General features: G+C 29.2%; 2 protein-coding genes and 1 long non-coding RNA gene across 5 annotated transcripts in view; 2 read left to right on the top strand and 1 right to left on the bottom strand.

The window, feature by feature from the left end:
• Positions 1 to 6044, bottom strand: part of LOC129948110 (uncharacterized) — a 42362-nt gene extending 36318 nt beyond the window's left edge. Inside the window, exon 1 of the mRNA XM_056058953.1 lies at positions 5140 to 6044. The gene's annotated coding sequence lies outside the window, so the exon portion shown is untranslated. The remainder of the gene's footprint in view (positions 1 to 5139) is intronic.
• Positions 614 to 26697, top strand: LOC129943385 (sodium/potassium-transporting ATPase subunit beta-1). Of its 3 annotated transcripts, none has more exons than XM_056052793.1 (5): positions 614 to 960; positions 1216 to 1446; positions 25170 to 25427; positions 25569 to 25837; positions 25907 to 26697. In XM_056052793.1, the coding sequence occupies exons 2-5, from the start codon at positions 1299 to 1301 to the stop codon at positions 26183 to 26185; spliced, it is 954 nt and encodes a 317-aa protein (XP_055908768.1). In that variant the 5' UTR covers positions 614 to 960; positions 1216 to 1298; the 3' UTR covers positions 26186 to 26697. The 3 variants fall into 3 exon arrangements, with proteins under 3 accessions (XP_055908768.1, XP_055908767.1, XP_055908766.1); XM_056052792.1 differs by having other exon boundaries at positions 615 to 960; positions 1048 to 1446; XM_056052791.1 differs by having other exon boundaries at positions 615 to 1446.
• LOC129943386 (uncharacterized) lies at positions 17056 to 17909 on the top strand. Its single transcript, XR_008781230.1, has 2 exons — positions 17056 to 17274; positions 17728 to 17909. It is a non-coding gene; the product is annotated as an uncharacterized LOC129943386 (long non-coding RNA).
• Positions 26698 to 26979: the final 282 nt, after the last annotated feature.

Genomic DNA, 26979 nt, shown 5'->3' with positions numbered 1-26979 from the left:
GAGAAAACTTCATTCAAATGAAAAAAAACAATAATTCTAAAGAGACATTTTCAAAAATCTCTCCCAATTGTAATTTTAATCTCTCTCTGCATTTTCCCAACAGACAAACAACATTGTAAAGTCTACTCTAAACTAATGCAACAAATAAAACATCTGAACTAGGGGCGATACATATCCATATATGTATGTGTTTATGTACATAAGAAGCTATATAAATACGAACTTGTAGGTATATAAGAACCATACAAATCAAAACAACACAAACTTTATCTTGATCACAAACAAGAACAAAACAACCCAAGAAGAACCAAACCTACCCTAGAGCCAAGAATATGAAGACCATCGCACACCAACACTCAAAAGCAACAGCTTCCCAACAAGCAAAGCAACAACAACAACACAAAAGTATAAACAGTACGTAAGTCGTACCGTACAGTACAAGTAATCAAAATGTACACTTGAAGCAACAAAACACAACCAACATAAATAAAAAGCTTTTGAATATCTTTTTAGAGCTCCTCTACGTCTACTCTATGCTTCTATGTCGCTGCTGCTGCTTGCTGCTGAAGCCTGCTGGTGCCTTAAAGTTGAGTATCTGGATTTTCATCGCATTCGCATCGAATTCGAGTAGAGTCAAAGTCAAGTCGAGTCGAGACAGTCGACGGTCGAGTCAGTCCAGCTATTATAGCCAGAAACAGAAAATCACAAAATTCTCTGCCACTCAGTAACACCAGTTTAGTCAGTGTTCTTAGTTCGTGGGTATAGGACGCGTTCATTTTGTGGGGACTCCTACACTTCTTATTTTCGTCATATTATATTTCTGTGCTTTGGCTGTGAATGTGATTCTGTCGCTCAGCCTTATCCGAAATAGTGTCAAATCAAGAAGTGAATCCTAAACACTCTCCCGACCGAAACATAGACACAATTTTGACAGTCTTATTTTTTATTTAAAAAAAATAGGTATAGAAAAATTAAATTTTCTTCTTCCGATTTGTATAAATTTTAACAATTTTTCTTAAATAATTGCATTTGAAACCCAATGGCTAGAACAAGTGTTTAATAGCACGCACCATCATCAAACACCGCCCTTTATTTGCACTCCGCGTCACATCAAACACAATAAGCATATAATTATCCACTCGCGGGATTTAAATTTTTCTTTTTTCAAAATAAAAATAAAAAAGGATACGAAACAAGTAAACTACTTACATATAGGTATACATCATTTACCGAGTTTACGAGAAGAGTGAAGTGCTTGTTGCCTTTTAAGAAACAAATTGTAATCAACAACCATCATCATGTCAAAGCCCGAGATGAAGAATGGAGTGGCTTCAACCACTACCTACGACTTTCATTACCCGCAGCCCAAAGAAAAGGAAACCTTTCTGGAATTTTGTTATAACAAAAAGAATGGCACCTACTTCGGACGCACTATTAGTAGTTGGGGTAAGTTTGAACTCCTTTAAAGTCTTGATTTAAGCTTAAGTTCGGAATGTCTAAACAATTCTCTCTCAATAAATTAATTAAACAAATGCATTAAGTATTACACTTATTTTTGGCTATAATCTTTCAGTGATAAGCCAAGGCCATAATATTTCTGTTTGATAAAAACGACGACACATCTATTTTACACATTTTGATAAAGTCTACTTAGACAGTGTATGCCTTATTTACGATAACTTAATATTACAAAAATACAGTATGTACATATCTACATAATATGTGTATTGTATATGCAGAGAAACGTGAACATTGAAAATTTTCCTACAAAATTCCCGTTTCATTTCGATATCTTTCTTTATTTTGAGTCTTATATTTTATTTCGAAGAACGGAAAATATTGTCAATGCTAATAAACAATATAATAATAATAATTCAAATAAAAACAGATACCTCTACTAGGAAACATTCATATTTTGAAGAGATAGAATGTTGATATTCTTTATTTTTGAATTAATATTATTGTTAAAAAAAAAAGAATAGATATGAGCGTCGCTTATTTTGTTTACTCTTAACGTTTACCTACAATAATTTGTCAAGAAATTAAATTGCAAAATCAACACAAATATATTGTATACCTATTTTGAGTGAAATTAATTTTATGTAAATTAAATGTGTGTAGTATAAATAAATATACCTATATACATGTACCTACTTTTAGGAAGTAAATCAAATTCTTTGTTTATATTTTTTTCTTATAAACGAAAAGTGTTTTTCAATTGTTTAATATTGCCACATTATGGGGTGACCATATTTATTTCTTGACTCTGATATTTCGTAGGTAGGTATATCAAAAATAAAAATTAACTGAATACCTAATGTATTTAGATCAAACGAGAAATAGATAATAGAAAAAAAATAAATGTGTAATGTGTTGTTTTGAGACAGATGGTATTATTTACTTGATTTTTAAAATTCTTAGGATTTTTTAATAGGAAATTAAGAGATACGACCTTCTTCTGTTTTGATTTTTGTTTTAAATGTAATCTAAAAAAAATCATGATCAATTCTGAACTTTTCGAACAACAGTGGCAATGAAAATGAAATCCCATACCCTCTAACAAAAATAATTTCAAAACAAATAAATTAAATAAAAAATAATTATAAAACAAAAATGAACCAAAAATCGCAAACATTGTTAAAATCCTCATAATATGGTATGGTATTTGAATTATTGTCATAATATAATTTGAATATCATTATTATTATTTATTGAACAATACATAAATGTACAAAACAATACTTAAAAGCTAATAGGTACCAGGACTTCTAGCTTCATTTGAATTTATTATCAACAATTTAACTTAACTTGAAAAAAAATCGTTATTATTATTTAAAAAAATATATTACCAATTGAGTGAAAAATGAAAATCTGAAACAAAAACACATTGAAAAGCACTGAACATTATATTTTGAATTAAATATCTTGAAAATAAAAGAAAATACTGACTTCCATTTCAAGTTGTTTCATGTGATAGGAATATTTTTGTTAATACAAATTTTTTAATATTTAATGACAGTGTTTTCCTAATATAATATATTGATTTAACTCCTCGAATACAGCTTAAATTTAAGTTTTGAACAGCTTAAATTTAAGTTTTGAAATGCATATCTATCTAAATCTTTCTATCAAAATAAAATTAACTTGTTTCAAAAAGTACCATTTGATAATTTTTAGCTGCTACCAATGGGAAGTTATCATTAATTAAGACTTTCAAAAAAAAAATTAAAAACTATCTTCATCTTAATCTTCAAATAAAACAGAAAACACATATTTAAAAAAAAATATTGCATTGGAAATAATTAAACAAATTCTTCAAAATAAAAACTTTATGCTATATTTTAATATCAATTATGAAACAGGCGATGTTTTAAAATTTTCAGACACATATTTCTATATTGAAAGTCTGGTTTGTGAGAAGAAGAATTTTAAAAGCAATTTTAAAGCTTTTAGATTTCGGCAATTACATTTTAGAAGACAAAAACCTTTGATTTCATTGAAGAAATTTGAATCTTAAATTAAACAACGAAAAAAGGTTGTAGTAAATTTATGTTTTTGCATACATATATACATATGTATATGTATGTACATACATATTCTTAATAATGATATTGAGAATATACCTATTCCAATCAGTTTTTTGCATGCTTTCGGATTTTAGTAATCATATTTTTGAACTTTTTCAATCAGTTATGAAAAGTAGACTCCCGTTAAGTTTCCAACTAAGATCAAATAATAAAAAGTTGAAATTAATAAATAAATAAGTGCTTTCAAGGTATCTCAAATAAAATAAATGTTTTTTTCTTATATTTTAACGTATGAACATTGTACATTACGTACATCCCAAAGTCTTACAAAACTGGAATCGTTATTTATTTTGCCACATCTGTTTTATTCGTCGAAATACCCTTGGTTAATGAGGAAATAAAAGACTTAACATATGTGTCTTAAAAAGGAATGAATTATAATATTCTATCCTATTATCTATATTTTATTTAGCAAACAAAACACATAATATAATTGTATATTTCCATATTATTTTAATGAACCATCGTCCTTCCATACAAATAAATTTGTTATATTCTTGTACTTATTACCATTTATCTAGACATAGAAACATACATACATACATACATATGTATATGTACCGTTATTTTCTTATGGTGTATGCAGGTGAAATTTGTGTGTCAATCATTTTTTGCTACATTATAATAATTTATGTATATAAATAGATAGAACAGTGTCCACGTCCAGTTCAACCGAAAATAAGAAATGAGCGATTTACTCCCGCTGGACTACTTTTTGTGGGTTATGTGAAGACGCTTGTCTACGCAGATTAGCTCGAAAAGATTGTGGCCTTGAAATATAATTATTGACGAGTTTGCTGTAAGAAGTGGCGAAAAACTTTGAGTCTCGTCTTATCTTTATAATATAGTTAAATTCTTCGCCATAATAATAAATTATATACGTTTAATTTCTTTTTAAACTAAACTTACAACTAAAATCCATAAAAATTGTTTTTTTAAATTTTATCATTTTACAAGGGTTACATTTTGTGTCGATGGTAAATATTTTATTAATTTTTTTTTGTATTTTAAACTATCAACTTTATTGATGAATAAATTGGTTGTAGGTGTAGTCTGTGGTTTGGGCTTAAGCATCTGTTCATTTAAGTAGAAAGATTATTAATTATTCCTAAGTTCCCGGAAGAAATCTGAGTTTTCTACCTCTAGCTGGGGGGTTTTTTAATTGCAGTAAAAAAACTTAAAGCTCTTAAAACAAGTTTCTGATTTTTAAACAATGCTCATTATATTTGTTGTTTTATTTTTACTGCTTAAACATGAAGCAAACTACTCGTATTTTCAAGTAATGTTGTAAATCGGTAATCAATTTGACTTATTACAAAAATAAGTCAAATTGAATATTGAATTATGTAACCTAGTAGGGATATGTCAAGTTGATAATTTTACTAGCACAAAACAAAAGCAAAAAGCGACACAATCAAAATAGAAATAAATTAAGATTAGAAAAAAGTAAAAACTGATTAAAAAATGATCTAGAAATTACAACCACCATACAAAACTCTTAGTCAGAAACAATATCAAATTGAGTCAGAATTTGACCCTGGTTTTTACTTACAAATTCCAGATAACACCACGTCGTTGTTGCTTAGTCGGTTAGTATTGATCGTTCAGACGTCATACATCACTTATTATCATAATGTTTACATTATAGAACTTTATTTACAGTAATGTCAACACCAAACACTTTACACATCATTATACACTTTTTTTCCAATTTAATTTATATTTTTACTATTATCGAAAATCACAGAGATTTTAAATTACATTAACGTTCGAAGTAGAGACGCTGCACTTACTTGACAACAGCTAAAGGTATTAATCCGAGGCAAAGAGACAGAGATGGAAGAACAAAGAAAAGTAAGAACACATGACAACATCTGACGGCATTAGGTTAAAGATGATCTCCTCTAACCACCTTCTCTGATCCTTAATTTCAGATTTATTTTGTACCTTTATTAATGAAGGTATTTAAATTAATTCTAAAATATTTTGACTGCCTTGTTTCACTATATCACATGGTAATATTCTTTAATCTGTTTAAATTGGCGATTGTAAAAAAGCTTAAAATTACTAATTACTATTAGCTTAATAGTTTGCTGAAGCAAGATAAATAACTTCACTCATCGTCATGTTAATTAATTTAATTAAATTATATTTCAACGAGTAGGTACATACATATATCTATCTACCTGGTTAGAAAATCAGACGAGCTAATTGGTTCTAAGTGTTGTGTTTTTTTATTGCTTGCCGTGTTGTCGTTTGTTGAGAAAAAAGTATTGCAAGCAAAAAACCTGTGTGTTACATAAAAATAAGATAAATCTATAAAAATTGTTCACACAAATAAAATTAAATATTATTCAATCAGGGTTGTTATAAAATAAAATACTTAAAGACATACAAATAGAATTATTTAATTTAAAATCAAGAGAACCTGGAATAAAATAATTCTAAAAAGGTTTGAGGTATTAGGATTTTCATTTTAAAGAATTACACTGCAGAAACAAACATTTTAGTGAATATAATAACTTTGTGCTTTTAGAAAAGCCCTCTTGCAACATTATAACGAAATTAGAAACTGTTGGGTATAATATTCCTAAGTTCTAAGGTTTATAAGAAAATAATAAAATAGAATAATAAATCATCAATGTGATTGAATATAAATTTTTTGTTTTCTACATGTTGGTTCAAGATCCTGAAAAAATAACAAAAGCTTATATTTCGGATTTGCTTATTCGAACTCTAGTAGCCTTTGAAATAAGTTTGTACACCATTGCAATTTCTGAAACTTATCAACGCGAGCGTAAGGAAAATAGGAAATGATTCAAGAGGAGATACTGGTGTACAAAGTTGGTCAAAGCATTCTACATTCTCAATGTGCGGTTAAAAAATGAATCTCCGAGTTATATTCAAGCATTGGAGAATAGAAGGCTTTTGTAAATTACAGCCAGATGAGAAGGGGTAACAAATTTCTTATAGAATCGGAGAAATCTTAGCACCAAGCTAAATTTTTGGCAACATCGAATATGTGATCATTCCACAAGAGGTGATCTATGATTAATACAGAAATTTGATAAGCTTTGTGGATCTAAGTGCAGCTCAGGTATTGGTTACGCTTTAACGGCAGGAGACAGCATTAAGTTTTTGAAACATTAAATTCTCTACGATTAATAATTCCCCAACAATGCTATCGAGATCAGATTTAATGAGCTTAACATACGCTGACGTTGAAGTTCTATACCCGAAGGACAAGGATGTGAAACTAAAAACGAATATGAATAGTTGAGGGTATTATCTTCAGCAAAACAGTTATGTGGGTTAGAAGAAACAGACAAAAGACCCCTGTGCAGCAACTGCATTAATTTCATGAATTTCAGACTTAAAACAATTTCTTTTTAATGGTTAGAAAATCAGTTTATAAAACAATGAATAAGAGATTAATCATTACTAAAACCTTGTCTTTTCGATAAAAAAGCTTACCAAACTGTATCAAATGCTTTTGAAATATTAAATGCAATAATCTTACTTTCACCGGAAAGATGTAAAGATTTATTCAACTGTTTGGTTACATAAACTATTTAATCACCGTTGGATCTATTCTTACGAAAGCCATATTGCCTGTCATTAAGAAGAAGAATTAGCTTTTACATACCCTTTGAAAGAAGGGACGTGTGTGTATTGGACTATAGATAGAGAGCGAGGAAGATTTTTCTTTTTTAGGGGCAGGCTGGACAGATGCTGTTTTTCATTCGTCATTTCCTTAATTCATTTCAGTGTTTGTTTTTGTTATTTTTAGATAGTTCCCCAGCATTGTTATTGATTTTTTTAAGACTCTTTAACTTAGACACCTAAACTACTTGTCCAAAACCTAAACTTATTCTAAAATAGCTGAGTTCAATTATTTTCTTTTACTGCTTTCGCAAAGTGTTACATAATAGTTAGTGAGTGTGTGACCCCTCCTTGCTAAAAGTCTGGATCCGCCCTTGATTACACCTGATAGACTATTTATTTTTGGAAAATTCCAATTGTAAACGAACAATACAATCCTCTATTGTTATCAGAGTCCAATGCTTTATTATATATGTATTATATTTATTATAGTTCTTATTTATTTTCTTACTATTTTTTGAATCTAGAGGAGCATTTGATACTTAAGTGTGATGAGTATGGGATGCGTATGCTTTAACCAAACTACGCATACTAAAATAGTTATGGTTTGAGACTTCCACATTCAAACTTTTATTTGAAATTAAAAAAAGTTGTTGGGGTATGTTTGGGTTATTCTAAGGTGGCTGTCTGGGATGGAGCAGAACACACTTAGGCCTTTTTATTGGCTCACATGTTTATTGATATCACATAAATCTCAGCGCTTTTGTCTGAGCTCAACAAAACCAGTTTGAGTCCTTTATACGAAGTGTGAAAGACTGATTTTTTAATATGATTTAGATCGGTATAGAAGAGCAGGACATGTGCAAAGCAGGTGAAGGACTGTTTTCTTCTCTTCCTCTCATCCACACACCTTCTGCAAAAGTCAATTGAGAATACGATTATAAGAACATACAAACCAGGAACTTAAGTAACTTCCTAGTCCTACAAATATTGCTTTAAAATACTCCACAACACAAATTCTTGATTTTATTTTAATTTAATTATTAGAATTTCTTACTAATAAGACGTTATGAGAATAACAACGCTGTTTACGTGAGGATTATTATATTTCAATTTTATGACTGAATAATAATTACATTTTTATGAGTTGAGAGTGTACTAAAGCGAGATATACTCGTACCTACAACAAACTGTTGAATACAAAACGAGTCTGAAACACCGCAAAACAAAAGTTGTAATAAGAATGCAATATATTAATACGTACTACCTATATATTACCTACTTGGCCAGATAGTCGTTCCCGTTTATTATTTGCTTACAAATTTATACAACCGAATCATCTTCCCTCTGATAAGAGCCACGTGTTTGCACACAACACAAGTTTTATTATTACTTTTATAGATATGGCAAAATAAAACTAAAAATATATTAACAACTAAATAAGTGCAATTCTATTAAAACAATGACGTGATTAGGAGTTTTTTTTTTCAAAGCAAATCTTTATAGAATGTGATATGAAAGTGATTTTAATTTTTATTTTTCAAGACCGAGATAAATTTTTCCACAGACTACCTATAGAAAAGTAAAGTTTATTATATCTTAAGAATTATGTCCCAAGAAGAATGAAGACCCATAGGTAGATAATAATAATATAATTGTTTTTCCTTTGTCGATAATGTCTACGATTAAGCCAAAACGAACAAAAACAACAATAACAAAATAAACTTACTTTAGGTATTTATAGCCTTTATAAAATTACAAATGTGTCTATATACACAAAAACATACATAATATAGGTGAACGTATGTATGTATTTGTATATCTTTTGTATCGCCTTGAGAAAAAGACGAACGAACGAAGAAAAGCTTTTCAAGGTAATCGAAATGAGATTTTATTTTAGGTAGGTATGTTTACTGTATTGGTGGCAGTAAAAACATTATTATTTTGCCCAAACGCAAATGTGACGTAATATACAAACCGACAATTTTCTTCTGCTATACATAAATGTCTAAATTTACCATAAGAAGGATGACTTCTTCATATAATTATCTTTATCATCGATATAAAATTAAAATAAAACAAAACACAAAAAAAACCACTCATCGCGTTATAATATTTATCTTCTTTGATAGATATGTGGCCAAACAGAAAGATATAAAATGTATTAAAAGTATATCTATCCGGGGTACAAAGTAAGTGTGAAGCCCATTAATGTGACAACATTGACAAACCTCTTTCCTATGGCTATGTGGTTGGTTCCTGCTAATGACATATCGATGGGTAAGGAAAAATAATGTTACTCAGCCAAGGGTGGGTCGAATGAGTGACCAATTATTCAGCAATTAAGAAACGTACTCTATGCACATAATTATTTTTCTATTTTCTCGTGAAAGAGGACACTTTTTTGTACAGTTCCACACACAACAAATAAACTCAAACCCTTAATTTGGCATATTTCAGTACTACACTAAACATGTCTCTTAAGTTTAAGTAAGTTTTCAACTCAGTTCTTAAAGAAAACATAAATACACGCATTAATGTTCACTTGACCTTATTTTAATGAGTAAACGAGGAATTCCCTTGTTACGTGTCCTTCCTTGACACTGAATTTTCACTAAACTTAGTAAACGTTTTCTAATCAGACATTCATATGTACATTCATATTATATATATATATATATAATGCTGCATATAATCAAAGAACTAAGTATTTAAGTTTAAGTAATACTACTTAACTTTCAACCTAGTTAGAACAAACAGGTCTTTCAAAATACGGTATAAGAAATTTGTTTGGGTATTAGATTGTGAAAGAACTCGTTTTCGTTTTGGAGCCTTTTAGTTAATTTGATATAAATATTTTTTTGAATTTGGAAAACTCTTTGGAAAATAAAAAAATCTTCAACTTTCATTTTTTTTCTTAATGGCTGCAATTTAAAATAAATAAACAGGTTGAACTAGAGGAGAAAAGTTATGATCTAATAGGTATAGTCTATTAGTTTTAAAATCAACAACAATTGATAAAAAAGAGCTGAGATGCGACCCACACTGATAACTTCGCATCCGTACGTAAAGTTGTGTCTTGATTTTTTCTAAAAAAATACCTAATGTTACAACAACATTTTCCATATAAAAAAATAAGTTTGATTTCAATATTTCTTTGTTCCCAAAATTTTTAGTCGAAAACCAATTTTTGTAGACTTTATTTTTTGTGAAAAACCTCGCTGTTGGATTTTTTTAGTATATAAACAATATGAAATCAGTTTAAAACGAATATTTTTTTTTTTGAAAAGATATCTGAGCCATGGAGGCCCACATATTAGTTTTTAATGAACAAAAAACTTTAATCTAGTTGTAGAGATTATTGCGTAAAGAGAAAAAACTTGTTATGGAAGTCAAAGGTGGTATACACGTTATTAGCTAAGCGCAGCTATGGGGATGAGGAAGGCGAAAGAGAAGAGCCTGTCTGACGTTCCTTGGATTAGCATAAATAGGAATCTTTTTTAAAGAAACGGGGAGTCTATGGCACCTACTAAAAGCTGTTGTAGGAATAGAACATCAGCGACTTCGTGGCGTTTTTGGAGAGTTTGCAGATTAATAAGTTTTAAGCAATCTTCATAAGGTGGTAAGAATAGATTATCACCCCAAAGAAGGTCGCGAAGTGCAAATCGAAGATTCAATTTTTTGAGAGTAAGAGTTCTGATGGGGAGACCAGATTTGACTAGAATATTTGAGGAGAGGTTTAACAAAGGTGGTGTATAGGGATTTAGTGACATAGAAGTTCGAGAATTTTGTATACGTTTGATAAAAAAAAAAAAAATTGGCATTGTTAATAATATAATAACTCCTTGGTCGTGAATAGAACAGACAGAAGGAAATGACAGGTGACCGGTTGCGGGTAAATGTTATAAATTTGCACAAGTTGAGTTCCAAGAAATGTTTTTCTAAAATTAGTAGGGATAATATTCGAGTAAGACAGAATGAGATGGAGTAGCAATAACCTTTGTTGATTTCATGTCATCAACGTAAATAGGGACAGTTAAATTATCAATGACATTAATAACGTCTATGATAGTTAAGACAAATAATAAAAGACGAAGGTGGCTCCCTTGAGCGACACCTGAGATAGCATACATGGGAACGGAGACTGAGAACCTAAAAACAACTTTATATCGGTGGTTCTCAAGGTACGATCTGAGCCATGAAATAAAAAAGGGAAAAAGGCAAATCTTGGGCTTTAAGTTTAAGATAAATAAATAAAGGCTTTTCCTTCCTTTAACTCGTTTAGAGTTTTAGACACTAATTTATGTTATAAAACCGTCAATTGGATTTTTTTAAAATCATATTAGTTTTGTATTACGTCACATTATATAATGTATATACAGCTAGTTTTATTTTTGGTTATTATGTTATTTTATGTTATTATCTGTATAACAACAATATAAGTCGATTTAACTACTAATTCTATAGATATAGACGACGAAAAAGCTACCCGAACGTAAATACACACTCACTCACGGACATCTCTCTAAAACTCTTTGATTTGAATTGAAAATTTTCAATTAGACAAACCAATTACTTCCTAAAGGATGTTGTTAAAGATACGAAATTGTTGTTTTTGATTATGATGCCTTCATGGCTACAAGTCGAAAAATTGGATTTCTTGTAAGAGCAATTCTATAAACAACTTCAAACAAATTAGTATCTACTGAACTTAAGGCAAATTCCCTTTCGGAAATAAAACTACTGAACGATAGATTTTTAAGTCGTTTAATCATTTGATTTCGCTGTGGAACCACAAAATTGATACTTTTCTCCGTCTATTCAAATGTCAATGTTACAAGAACTCAAATGATGCAGTAAGTAATTGACTTAGAGCACAACAAAATCATGATGTGTTTTTCTGAATAAGGGTGTTCAAATACCTATGCTTTTTTGTATGAGCAAGTTAGTTATATTTTTCTAAAACTGTCATCTGTAGTAGCTTTCATTACATTTTTTTTTTGAGTGTAAGAAGTTGTGGTCGTTTCAGAGATAACTTAAAAACTCCATGCTTGGGCCTTAAACAATATTATTTCTGGTCCTAAACTAATCATTTGACTACATCCACATTTTTTAACAAACAATAAAACCCTTAAGATTCAATCACTCACGTGTTCCCTTTTTAGTTTTTGATTAATTTAAATGCCTAACAAGGATTAATAATAAAAAAAGAAAATAAATTGAACAAATTAACTCTATTGATGTCTATTTTCTTGAACTCAACATGATACGGATTTATGTTTCTATTAAGCATTCATCATAGAATACAATAAACTAATCTATTCGCAAAAAAAAACTAACAAAATACAAATTAAACCAAATTAACCTTCTTCATGTTCACTGTTCAGGTCTTTATTTGATGCTTAAAGTAATCAAACATATATTTGGTAAATTCCTATTTACTCTATCGTATAATACACTAATAATTTGGAAATTTATTATTTGGATGAATTATACATTATTGTTGAAGAGTTAAATTGAAGCATCATACTTCCCCTAAAGTTACAGTTTTATTTTTTAGGTTATTTTGAGAACTAATTAGCTTACCACTAAATTATTTTGAAAGGTTTATCGAATTGATAACAAAATATACTTTGTAATATTGATCTACTGTTCTTTTTGAAATAAAAGAAAACTTCTAAGAGTATGATGATGTATATGTATATGTATACGTTTTATAAAAATATAACAAAGTATATCTGTATATAAAGACAAGAAGACCAACTTCGGAAAATATTTAAGACGGACATTTTTCGTCTCTTTAGAGACTAAATTTTGTTTCATAAAAATAAACAACAAAATCTATTCAAACTTATAACCTCCATAATTTAATTTAATTATTCTAAAGAATCCAAAAAAAAGTTCAATTTTCTTTCAAATTATCCCACAAACTCTCCAAAAATTTGATCACACAGTTTAGTTTCCTATCGTAATGCCCAAAGAATTTATTCATGACGCACAAAAAGTTAGTTCTGTAGAAGCTTACATACTTTTTTAATTTAAGAATGTTGAGGACCGCATAGAGACATTATGCTTTTCCTCAGGACTTCCTTCCTCTAAAGTGTACATACATTCAAATTGTTAATTGGTTAAATTATTATTACAAAAATCTTAATAAATAATGATTCTTATTGTGTCCAATTAACTAATTGAAATGGTCAAATATTATCACTTTCTTAGTACTTATACACAATTAAAAATTGGCCTAGGCCTTTAAAAATTATTCACTATACCAACTTTCTAACATTAGACGTCTAGACGTCTTTTATCACGCATGAACTTCATTTCAAAATTCAAAATCAACGAGTACATTTTATGTGAAATCATACAAGTGAATGCATGAAAAGAGTAAACAATTAATTGGCCTCGTCACTAATTCAATTGTCCCTGATTTATCTTTTCTTCCAGTTTTCATTTTGTTGGATTTAATTTTTATTTAACGCATCTTTTATAAAGATAGCAACAGCTTTCGAAAGGATACAAGAAAATTTATATAACAACTTATGACTTAACTAATTATACTTCGAATACAAGAAAAAGTTTTGAAAATGGTTTCTTCTTTAATGGGTTGAGATGATGTTATCCAAAAAATTCGTTATAATTTTATCTAGTTTTTAGTTAAATTTAAATCATTGAGGCATGTCAGAAATGTACATGAGTAGCATAATATGCCAAACTTTTCATAGGTTTTCGTCTGTTTGTGCAGGATGGCCATGGAGAATTCACGCTACTTCATAAAAGTTGGAAACAACTTAACCGAACCTTTCAATGTCAAAAATGGCTTTAGACAAGGTGATGGGTTGTCGTGCGATTTTTTAGCATAGTCGTTGAAAGAATAGTACAGAGGTACTACGTCAACACTAGAGACACTATCTGTCTGTCCAATTACAGTCATATGCTGACATTGACATAACCGGAAGAACTCAGCGTGATGTCAGCAACGTAGACATAGCCAGAAGAATAAAAGTCCAAGAACTGAGATGGCTGGGTCACGAAGAGCGCATGGAAACCAATCCACGCCAACAGTCCGGTAGAGGAGGTCCCAGCTAGATGCAGCAGTTTGTTGGTTGAGGCCCTATATCTAACATGACTGTAGCGCTACCTTACGTCACTAAGAAATCTATGGAAAACGTTGACAACAGTGTCATTGAAAAAAAAAATACAATTAATGAATTAAGATAAGAACCTATCAAATTAAACTGGGAGGACTCATATGACACTTTTTTAATTCAAGTATGGTAAAATTTTAGGAAATATTAAGATAAAGTATGTTAAGATGACCATCATTGAAAATTTGCCAAAAAATATTTAAAGTAACTTACTAAATTGGACAGGTTGCCATTTGGAAACCCGGATACATTTTTCAATATACGTTACATAAATATTTTTTAAATATTTTAAGAAGATTGATTTCAGTAATCAAATTGGAGCCCTTCCCAATGTATACAATGTAACTACCTTAAATTCACCCTTTTGATTGTTTCAAAACAGGGTAAAATCACCCCGGTTTCAATATATGTATATGTTCACGTGTTCACTGCATGTGGTTGATGGTAAGAAGAACGAACCATCATAATCGTGGCGTCGTCGCTCGACGGTAACGCGTACATTCGCACTCTCATGCACACAAAAACATCGACACGCAATGACCTATTACGAGTGTATCTTGTTTCAACCACATTTATTGCCTCACCTTGTGGTGGCCATGTTTTTATTTTCCTACAGCCTTATATACAAAAACTGTACCAAAACCAATGTACTTCATCTGTAGTCTAATTAACTAAGCAAACAAAAAATCACAAACATCTAAAAACTAATGACAAAAGTTCTGTTTCTCTTTTCAATCAAATCGAAATCCAAATCTGAATAAATTTATTCTCTGTACTCATGGACATCACATTTTGTTAATTCCCCTTTTAATTCATTTTACTTTCTATGAGTACAATAATACAAACATTATGCATGGACCATACTATCAAAAAGTCTATTTGTTCCGCTTTAACTGATGTACATTATACAAGTCCATTACCTTGATTTAAACTATTTTAATTAAGACTTAGTCTTTAATCGACAAATTAACTGTCAGATGAGAGAGTGTGTTCATTTATTCAAAACAATTATCAACAACAACTTTGTATGGTAAAAATTAGTTTTTTTTTCTCGTCTCTTGTCTGTTACCGGATGAAGATTTGATTGAATCCGATCAGTCTTTTGAACTTATTGTGGAGACTTTTTAACGTTTAACGTACTGAATACCTTCACAATAGCAAATCATTGGGCGCCAAGACTTATCTCAAAATGGTGTCAATGATTCAATGAACCTCCCACCCTTTATCTTCAAAACAATGACATGAAGTGATATAATCCTTCATGGTACAAATGTGCATCCCAGTTATCCGCCAAGATGTGTATTTTATAAGCGGCGCGACTCAAAAATATGATCCTTGTACTTGTAAGAATGTATGACGAACAGTTGAAAAGATGTCATTATGGCGGACTCTTAAAATACACACAAACTTCGTGCAATGTCAGAAAACTTATGACTTGGTATGTGTATGTTTGACTGCACGGAAACTTCACATTCACATTCACACCCCTGTTGGTTTAGAAAAGATGGCTTCAGATGATAGCACATAGCATAAATAAAGTTTTCTATTGGGTTTAATGTATTTATGTTTTTTGTGTTCAACTTTGTGCGTGCCACCATGTTACAAAAATATAAATTCTACTTTCAATATTCTCGCTCATGTTGGTATAAAAGCAAGGACTCTTTGAGTCGAATAAGCCACCAAATAGGGTGGAAATAATATTAAAGCAATCCATCTACATAGCACATCCAACCAAACCACACACAAAAAATACCAGGGCTGTCAGTTGAGAGCCGCATGGAATAGATTCTAGGTATAGAGTCATCTAGTGCATGACATCACTGGGGCGCAATACAGGACATTTTTTATTTTGTGTTGTTTTTTCTCGTCATTCGCAATATGGGGTCATTGAATTTGATGGGTGGGGGGTTGGTGGTTGCGGTGGGTTGTGAGTTGTGAATTGTGAGGAGGCAGACCTCGTCTGAGTGTAATATCTATCTCTTTAGATACGTAGATAATAGTAATAGGATATCTATATCGACATCGAGAGGTTTGCTTTTTTACAATTTTTTTTGTTTTCTATTGGTAGGGGATGATTTCATCAAAATCGATCCCCTACCTTAAAAATAATTCCAATCTCAATATTTGTCTTACCTTTAGGTAGAGCAAGGCTATAAACCTTCTTCACTTAGATACCAGACAAAGCGATCGGTTTTCACCATTTTCTTGGCAATATTATTTGGTTTAATTAAAATATGGCTATGGGTACCGTGTCGTCGGTGCGGTATGCTTGTCGTGATGTGTGATGTTATTTCTTGTTACGAGATCTCTGACTCTTTTGGTAACAACAAGTCAATGTTTGACAAGTAATCAACACAAAAGTGTCAGATAACGTCATACATATTACATGCGAATTCCACACCATCATAAAATAATATTTCACACTCTGGTTATGATGATGATGGTTTATCTATCAGATCTCTAGCTGAACTGAGAGCTGGAGCTTTATAGATTTGTTATGACATTTACACAAATTTAATTATTGTTATACACATGTATTGTACATACACTTCATATGAATTGTTTATATTATTTTATTTTTATACTTTCTCAGTGGATATGAAAAGTCTTTTGATGCATTTGAATTATTATTGAGGGTGAATAATGTATGAAGACGTAAATTTTAATATAAATTCCTACTGTAATTAAGTTTTGCTTTGATTTAAAAGAATGTTTAGTATTGATGTAGAAAAAATGAATATTCATTTGAAATTTCTTATTGACTTTTACTTTAAACATTAGAACATCTTAGAACTATCTGTTAAATGTAACCCAGCTTAAGAGCATAATATGAAGATTTTAAGATGTTAATTGAAAGCAAATCCATTCCAAATTCCACATGACGAACCAATTCTGAATACATTATATATTATTATATAGGGGTGGAATCGCCTAAGGTAATTATGACAGTCAAAATAATCAAATTTGATCTATGTAAGGTGATAGTCAAGTTGATACCTAAAAAACTATCACAACAAAAGTTTGATAGTCATTTTCCTACAAAAATTGTATGTCATTTCTAAATAGAGCATCTACTCAAACAAATAGAAAATTTTCTTAGTTAAAAAAAAAACACAGTCTTGTGGCCGACAAAGCTTACAACATTCTAAAAAACACAAGAAAAGCGAGAATAAGAAAGAAATTATTAAAGCATCATTTTAAAATTTCCCAATATTAACAATGAATTGTAAGTGACCAAAATAAAAGTTATAGTCAATTTGACTATCACAAATATAATGTCAATTATAACTTTTTTTCTGAATATTATAAAATATATAGAAATTTAAATCATTAATTCGAATTTTTCAAATGAAAGTATAATTTAACAAAAGATTTTTTTATTTTACTAGGTACAATGTCGTTTCGAAGAATTTCTGTCTTTTTTGAAGAAGAATTAAAAATTAGACTATTTCGAAACCTAAATCTGAAAATTTACATACATACATATGTATGTAAGCTTAAGTGAAATGAACAATAAAAAAATGTATTCTTAATTAAATAAAATAAAAAGTTACGTATACGCCTGAGTGAACCACACTGTTTTAATTTTTTTGTTTAGCTTGGTTTATTTCATCATCACACATGTTATTATTTGACAATAATATTAAATAAAAACAAAATTACATAATATTATTTATTGACATTATAAAGGTTACTTTAAAAACTAGTATTTTTAAATTAAAATCTACTTAGACTGAAATACAATAATTTGTTCTGTGTTTTGGAATCTTAAAAAAAATCTCGCCAGAAAAAAACTATCCGAACAATCAGTATTATTGGTCAATACCTCACAAATGAACATAACGCTAGAAAACATTCTTCGAATGTTAAAAGACAAGATTCCATAAATTATCATTTTATTTAATTATCAATTTAAAAAAAAAAGTTAAGCTTTGAAATTTTGCAATATTAAGGTGTAAGGAGTTAATAAAACATTATTTCGAAATTCTCCCAAGATGGTATTACAGTAAAATGCAGTCCTGTTCGGTTTTTATACAACGAAAGACTTAAAAATCATCCGCAATTTAAAAATATAAATATAAGTTGGATATTTAATTGATAAATGATAAGAAAAAAGAAAACCGAGATGGCTTCCATGAGCCGCTCCCGAGTTATCGGTTATAGGTTAAGAAAGAATGTTATTAATACGAACAGTTTTAAAAGTTAGAGTGGAAACCTAATTTTTGTAACTTTATAAGTATTAAATTATGATTACCATGACACACGAGAAAATTCCGTAAACACAACTTTAAATCGATAATCTTTATCAAGTCCATTTAATACATCATTAGAAATGGCATGGAAAAATTATGCTTTTAAGAATTGGAATTAATCTTTTATGAATGAACTTTTCAAAAACTTTTGAAATTTTAATTATCTTACAAATAGGGCGATATTTATTTTAGTTTGGACCAAAAAATTAACTTATTAATTAATCTAGCAGCGCCTTTGAAGCAGACCTGATTTTAATTATTATGCGTTAGTTGTTTTCATAGTTTGCAAAAAACAAAATCAGGAAGACAGAAACAAAAAATCCTAATTTATTATCATCCAAACTTCTAAAATTCTAACCCTTACATAAAATCAAATCCTGAATTTCCAGTTTACATTTGAATATAGATATGTAAAGCATACAAGAGAACAAAGATCTTCATGGATTTACCTGCTTTTTACTATAAAGCTCTTTCTTTAGGCATTAACATCCCTTCTGTTATTTAACGCCGGAAACATGGATTCTATACGTGAAACACAATATAATTAAAAATATAGAATGTAATTCAAAGACCATCTGTTGGTTGTATTTGTATTCATCTATGTACAATGTACATAATATACAATCAATCTGAACCCTTTTTTTCTGTGTTTGTGTGAAGTCGCTTTGACTTAGGTTTTTTTTCGTCTGTCGTAACTTTCTTATTAATAAGTTCTTGTAGAACAAGTAGTTCCCATCTTTTTGTATCATCATAATCTCTTTTAGGATTGTATTAGAGTCGTCATACAACAGAGGCTATTGTATCAAACCAACTATAAAAGGAAACCCTTTTATACGCGTCTTCTTCATTTCTTAAATTTATTATCATCAACAAAACTTCCATCATTCATGCGACTGCGACGATGACGACACGGACGCTAAGGACATTTTTAATTGATTAAAAACAGAAATAAAACACATAATTTAAAGAAAGAGAAATATCTATTCTTATACATGTCATTATTCTTTTTTATGTTATTTGCGAATAATCTATCTTTAGTTAGATCATAAAAAATGTATGTTTCTTTGTTGTCAGTATCATTTCTTTAAAGAAATGCGCAGGTTTATAAATTTATCGTGAGAATTTGTTGGATATCGTATGTGAAAGGACATATTGAAAGGAAAAAGGACGAAAGTTACAGAAAACTTAAAAACATCGCATATTAATGAGAACATTTAGCAAAATTTTGTATGGATCCATTTGAGATTTCAAAATATGATAAATTTCGATAATGAAAAAGTATTTGAGAATATGAAATCAATAGCAATATTGTCAAATAGCAAAATCTCACATGTCTTAAGATCGCGTGAAACGTCATTATTAGACTAGGTAGTTTAAGTTTTTCAACTTCTGAGATTGAGTTAGCGTTGCCTAAGAATTTCACAAAATATTTTATGAGTGTTTGCGAATGAATTGACTGTTGTTTTAAAATATGTTTCTAATTGATCCTTTGCAAATGACGAGTTTCAAAATACTTGTAAACTTTCAACAATTACAATTACTTACAAATTCAGGAAATTCAAGTAAATAAAGTAGGTTTTCACTCAAACTTTTTAAAATTCCTAGTTTCATACTTAAGGGGTATTCTTTTTGCACTGGTACACGTTGGGTGTCACGCAAGGAAGCCATATTGGTCCTCTTCCTTTTTTTAAGTAATTTATAAACGGTATTGCTCATACAAGTTTATATTCAAAGTGCTTGATATACGATACAAGATCTATAAGTATTTCGTTGTATAAAATCTGAAGATGATTTTTTGCATCCACAACAAGATCTTGATCTTTTATCAGACTGGTGTTTAACTAACTGTCAATATTTAAACATTTCCAAATCCCAAAGCTTAACGTTCTCTATAAACCGTTGTCCAATTAATTCTATCTATTAAATCAATCATATACGTTATACGCTTTAAAAAAGATCTTGGTGTCATTTTTGGAAAAAAAACTTTACTTTGTACAGCATATAGATTTTATAGTTGCTGTAGGCAGTTCAATGTTAGGTTTCATAATGCGTAGCTCAAAAGAGTTTCCCAATCGACACACCTTAAAGTGTTTGTAACATCTAACCTTAAATACTGCACTGTAATCTGGAATCTTTCATATTTGTTTCATTCATTTAAAATTGAAAATTTCCAAAAACGCTTTACGACAGTTGTAGTGAAAAGACTTCAATGGGACATAGATCTTCCTTCGTATAAAACGAGATTTAAATTACTTGGTATTTTGCCTCTTAACATTTCTAGAAAGTTCACAGTGGTTGGGTTATGTTCATTCGTGACATATTAGCAGACTATAGTGGTTGTTCACAAATTGGGATTAATGTTCCTGCAAAATTTGCAAAATTGGTGTTTAAGAGAAACACATGCAGATATTTATTTAAATCAAATGTATTGTTAATTTTGAATAATTTTTCTGGTGAAAAAGTTAAAAGTAATCACTAAAGTAAATATTGTAATTTTGTTTGATGAATAAACCAAATTAAACATAGTTTTCGGAAAGCTTTACTTAAATTTACTTTAAATTACTTGTTGTAACTCAATTTCAATATTTTTTAATGGTACGAAACCAATACAACCTGTCTTAAATTAGCAAGCACAATATTGCACACAGTTCAATGGACGTTCTATTTAATTTTTGCATCTGCGCATATTAGATAATATAAATTTTACTCTAAACACACTTCTCTATTCTTTATTAATTATTTCTACTATAAACATTATCACTGCGTGCATAATCGGTGTGAGCAGCGCACCCAACTCAATTTTTTTTATAAATTATTTATTATGAGTGAATATCAAAACCAAAAACAAAACAACAACAACAAAACTAGTGCAAAATTAACAAATACAAAATTGCTTACTTAATCGAAGATGGATTTTCATTATTTAGTTTTAATTTTGAATGTACATAAATTACTTTTAAATATGGAAAACCATTGTTCATTAAGCAAAAAAAAACAAGAATATTTTTTTATATTCAAAAAAGTAAACCACACAAACAAAAACTATTTAAAATTTGGTTTGTTTGTATTGTAATTATTTTTAGATCTTTAATGTAATTTGTTTTATTTTTTGTGGGCGAGTTTAAAGCTTTTTTATATTTTTGTTGATGTTTTTCTTTTCACTCTTCCTTTAGTCATTATTTATTTTTTACTTATTTTTTGGGTGGGTAAAAAGAGAACAGATTGATTTGCGTCATTATTTTTATATAATTTATTTACAAACAAAATATACAGGCAAAACAGTACTGTGGCGGCTAGACAGAAGTACAGTCTGTTTGTAAAAAATGTATACATTGCTAAATTTGTAGCAAAAATCTTAAATATAAAAATCATTTTTTTGTATAACAACCTTTATTTTTAATTAAGCTTAACAACATAAATATTGTGAAAAAAGTTATGTTCACATTCACAGCAATATGATCTGAATTTAAAATAAATTAGGTGGCGCACAGTTTTAAGCTGAATTCGAAAAGTTAATTTGAGAAATCACTTTTCGTGACAAAAACTACTCTTGAAGGAACAGGCAGACATTGAACCCAAAGTCTCTGGCATGACAGTCGAACGCACTAACCATCATGCCACGGGTATTGATTAGAATTTGGAAATACTTAATTCAGACTTACAGTACTTTTTGAATGTAAGAGTAAGTTTCTGAAACGTATAAAAGTAAAAACTGTGGTTTGTTTAAGAACACGAACTCGAGATTTTAATCAAACATGATATTACGATTGTAGAAAAGTCGAAAAAAGTGGCTCACAAGATTCCGTCCGTCTGTCTGTCGATTGAGCTCAAACTTAAAAGTTACGGTTTTAAATACATTCGCGTTAAGATTTGTTTTTTTAATTGAAATTTTTTCTTTAAAATGTTATTTTTAAACAGAGTCTTTATTTTTTTATTTAAAATTTTTTAGGATTATAATTTTGTCCATAAAAACATACAATAGTGGGGGTTAAACCATATCACACTAAGATACTCAAACCTTTTATCCACTTCATTTTTCTCTTTGAACTTAAATTATACAATTCCAAAGGTTTTTAAGAAAATTGATCTTTTAACACATTTTTTAAGGATTTCACTAAAAATTGAAGGCTAAGAGTATGATTTTCAATAATTTATAATTTCGGCAGTTCGAACACTAATTAATGCCAATATTCCACTAACTCGAACGGCTATTTGTAGCATTTCATATTGTTTGTAAGCAATAATTATATTTTTTTTTTTCGTTCAAAAAACTTTATTTTAATATAAATAAACCACTTGTAAAGTGTTAAGCTTTTTTAGCCAAAATATTGACTGTAAAAGAAGTATTTCCAGTACTTAAAATTCCTTCGTTATTCCTTTAAAAGAAATACCTTCTCCTTAAAAATACTTCAGTTTGTATTTTCAATCGGAGAAATAGTATTTTAAAATCTGCACACATTTGAGAATCATTATTTTACAGCTCGAGTTCAACAAAAATTTGAATCATACTAAAAATGCCTTTAAGACTACTTCTGTAGTGTCACCTAACAAACTACTTAAAATTGAAAGCTCTATTGTTATCCATCGAAATTCTAAATGGGTATTTTATTCAAAAATACTTACAGCTTCCTTAAGCACTATTGTATTGAACCTTTGTGAATTAAATCTTCATTTTCTGGATTTTATTTTAGTCTTTTATTAATTCTTTGTTTACTTAACTAAATCGAATAGTCAACAACGGATATAACTAACTCGAAGTTCTTTTTGTTTTTTCTTCCAAGCCTTTACGAAATATTGTTTTAAGATCGTGTTACAGAAAGTCGTTATAGAAACAATATCGCTGAGTTGCTTTTTTATTGCTTGAATGAAAGATATAAGTTTCGAGATGAGTTAAAATATTAGGGTGACCAATCTTAGTAAATTAAAAACTTAATGCCTTAGTAACAGCTTATCATAACTTAAAATAAATTTAAGCTTTTAATTTTTAATAATTACTTCGAAATTAATAATAATTATTTTTAAAAATCCATCCATTATGATTATAACAACGTACAAAAATACAATAACTATAATATAAGACTGAATGATAGTTGTCATGAGGTCAGAATAAAGAAAAACAAAACGTTTAATTATATTTGGTCAGCCAAATAATGATACGTCTATTCAATACATCAAATAAGGCAGGTGAATAACATATTGAAATGAACACAAATGTATATCAAATGTCTATATACAATACATATGTATGTATGTATAGTGTATAGTTTTATTAATAATTAAAAATCACGTAGGTTTTTTTCGTTCTCTATAACACCTCAACCACCATTTATATAAAATCTATATAATATTATGCGGTATGACAAAGATGGTTGATTTGTGGTTGCTATATGCTTTGTGCAATCTATCAAGTGCTTTTATTTTATTTGTTATTTTTGGTAGCAGAAAAATCATAGAAACCAAAAATGGGAGCGAATCGAAATACTGTATCAGAATCCTATGGTATATGATCAAAATACTTTATGATACTGTTTAGTCATAATTCTGTATGTGTTGAATTATGTATCTCAAAACTCTGTACATTAAGAATACTGTATACCAATATGCTGTATGAACAAAAAAACACTGTATGCCATAATACTGTATCACTGAATTTTGTACTGCCTTACCATCACGGTTTTCTTTTTCATACTATTTACAACATTTTTGCAATATTGAATGTTGGCCAACCATAATTTTGTCCTGCAGAATTTCCTAATACAGTATTTTAAATACTTATATTTATGAGCCAAACAGTATGTCGACTCCAACCCATACAATATTCTTATGGGCCAGATATTGCTATCATTATTTTTCATCATTGAAACCAATTATTTGAGTTTTTTTGACAAGTTGGTTTTAGCTTACTTTGAACACAAGTTTGAATTCGATTTCAAAAAAAAGTTCATTGAAACCAATCATTGGAATTTTCCTGATTGAAATCCACCGACAAATAACAGCCCGCAATATAAAAAATATATTTTAACAAAAAAAAATCTTTGTGTGATTTCCGGATTGATTTCAATAAAAGCTATAACAATCTTCTGAATGCTTGATTTTAATAATTTTGTTTAATGACAGACATTTTTAATGAAAGGTACAACAAACATGTCAAACAAAAAACTCCAATGATTGGTTTCAATGATGAAAACCAATAAAAGCTATAACTGTCCTCTAGGTTATTTTTTTTTAATTATTAAGGATTTCTCAAAAATGATATTATGGTACGAAACGGATGCATAGGAAAATAGTTTCCTTATCCACTCGTCAGTATCAGGCTATAAAATGCTAATGATATTCTAATATAAATGTCTGACACCTTTTTGATAATGACACATGCTAAAATCTAAAATAAACTATAAAGATTTGTGTGCATAACTTCGAACATTAAAGACAAAAAGTTAATATAACTACTTATTTACGAAACTTATTAAAAAGATATTTTTATCATTATGTTAATTAAATAAAATACAAATATAAATTATTCATAAAAAAGATAAGTAAATTTGTACCTGTTTTAATATATTTCTTTCTTCCTCCAGGTCGGCTTTTATTATTCTACATGATATTCTATGCCATCTTAGCTGGACTCTTTGCAATTTGCCTTCAAGGACTCTTTGCCACGATTGATGATCACGAGCCTAAATGGAAATTAGATTCATCATTGATTGGCACAAATCCTGGACTTGGTTTTCGACCATTGAGTGAAGAAACCGAACGTGGTTCAGTTATACAATTCGATACGAAAAAACCTGGCGAATATAAATATTGGAAAGATTTATTAGATGTGTTTGTACAACGTAAGTTCAAATTTAAAAACATGTATTTAAAAAAACAAAGGCCATTTTCTTAAAGGAATATTCAATTGAAATCAGTTTAAAAAATAAAAATAAAATAATTAAAATACATAACTATTGACTTCTTATTATTTTTCATAACAGCTTACAATCAAACTGGACAAGAAAATACAAAAGTCTGCAATTTTGGACAAACTCAAGACCCAAACAAAGTCTGCATTGTTGATATAAATTCATTTGGTGAATGCTCACCTGAAAAAGAATACGGCTACAATAAGGGTCGACCATGTGTGTTCTTGAAGCTAAATAAAATATTCGATTGGACACCAGAATTTTATAGTGATCCAACTAGTCTACCCGAAAATATGCCAGCTGATTTGGTGGCACATATTAAAGGCCTAAATGAGACTGAAGTAAGTAGCAAATATTTTAAAATGTATCTTATAAATTTATTAATTAATTTCTGTCTTTAATTTTTTCAGCGTGAGCAAATCTGGATATCCTGCGAGGGACAGCATTCACTCGATAAGGAGAACATGGGTGGAATTAAATACTATCCCTCTCGTGGCTTCGCCTCGTATTACTATCCTTTCCGCAATCAACCAGGATATCTGAGCCCTCTTGTTGCCGTTCAATTCGAATCAATAAAATTGAATCAATTGCTTAGCATTGAATGTCGTGCTTGGGCTAAGAACATTATCTACAATGGCAGTATTCGAGATCGAATGGGGTCAGTGACCTTCCAATTGTTTGTCGATTAGAAATTCAGTATTAATTTGATTTTAAATTATTCATGCGTTAAACTTAAAGTCTACGTTAATATACTGCACATACAACAACTTACAAAAAGGACCAATTTTGATAAAATATTAATTAATCTTCATCCATCAGTCAATTCTGTCAAACATTGTATTTAACAAATATTCTGCCAAAAAAAATTAAATATCTTCGAAATGATAAACTGAAATCAATCATATTAGTTTAACACAAAAGATGCCTATAAAATTACATCATAAGCCCGAAAAACAAACATTGCCGAAGTTGACAAACTTCTTCCTTTTTTATGTTCACCGCAATCCACATTAACCCTATGCGTGTAAAGTTCAATTCATAAATATAGTTTTATGCTAAAAATCAAATTAAATGTAAGATATTTCCAATTTTCCGGAAAAATATTTTATATAAAGAGAAATTTAAAAGAATACGAAGATTGTCATTTTGTAAAATTAAGTTGATAACAAAGTTTTAATTAAAAAAAATAATATTCAAATGAGTTCTGTTTTTTTTTTTTGTTGCTACCTGTAAATTAAGTTAAAAAAAAACATACAAATTTGTCTGTGTACTGTTTTTTTGTAAATATTTCAATAAAATAAATTAATTAAACCAAAATTATAAAACTTTTTCGTTTATTTTTTGTTCTCTGTTTTATTTATATTAATTAATATTACATAATTTTTATTTTCTGAAACTTTATTTATTTTCCACAATTTGTTTAATATATTATGCTTAAGCTTACAGCAAGGAGTAAAAACTAATTATGTGTATTAAAATACCA

Source organism: Eupeodes corollae, chromosome 1 (genome assembly GCF_945859685.1).
Source record: "Eupeodes corollae chromosome 1, idEupCoro1.1, whole genome shotgun sequence".
NCBI lineage: Eukaryota > Metazoa > Arthropoda > Insecta > Diptera > Syrphidae > Eupeodes > Eupeodes corollae.
The sequence above is the reverse complement of the archived record's forward strand: the minus strand, read 5'-3'. Positions and strand labels throughout refer to the sequence as shown.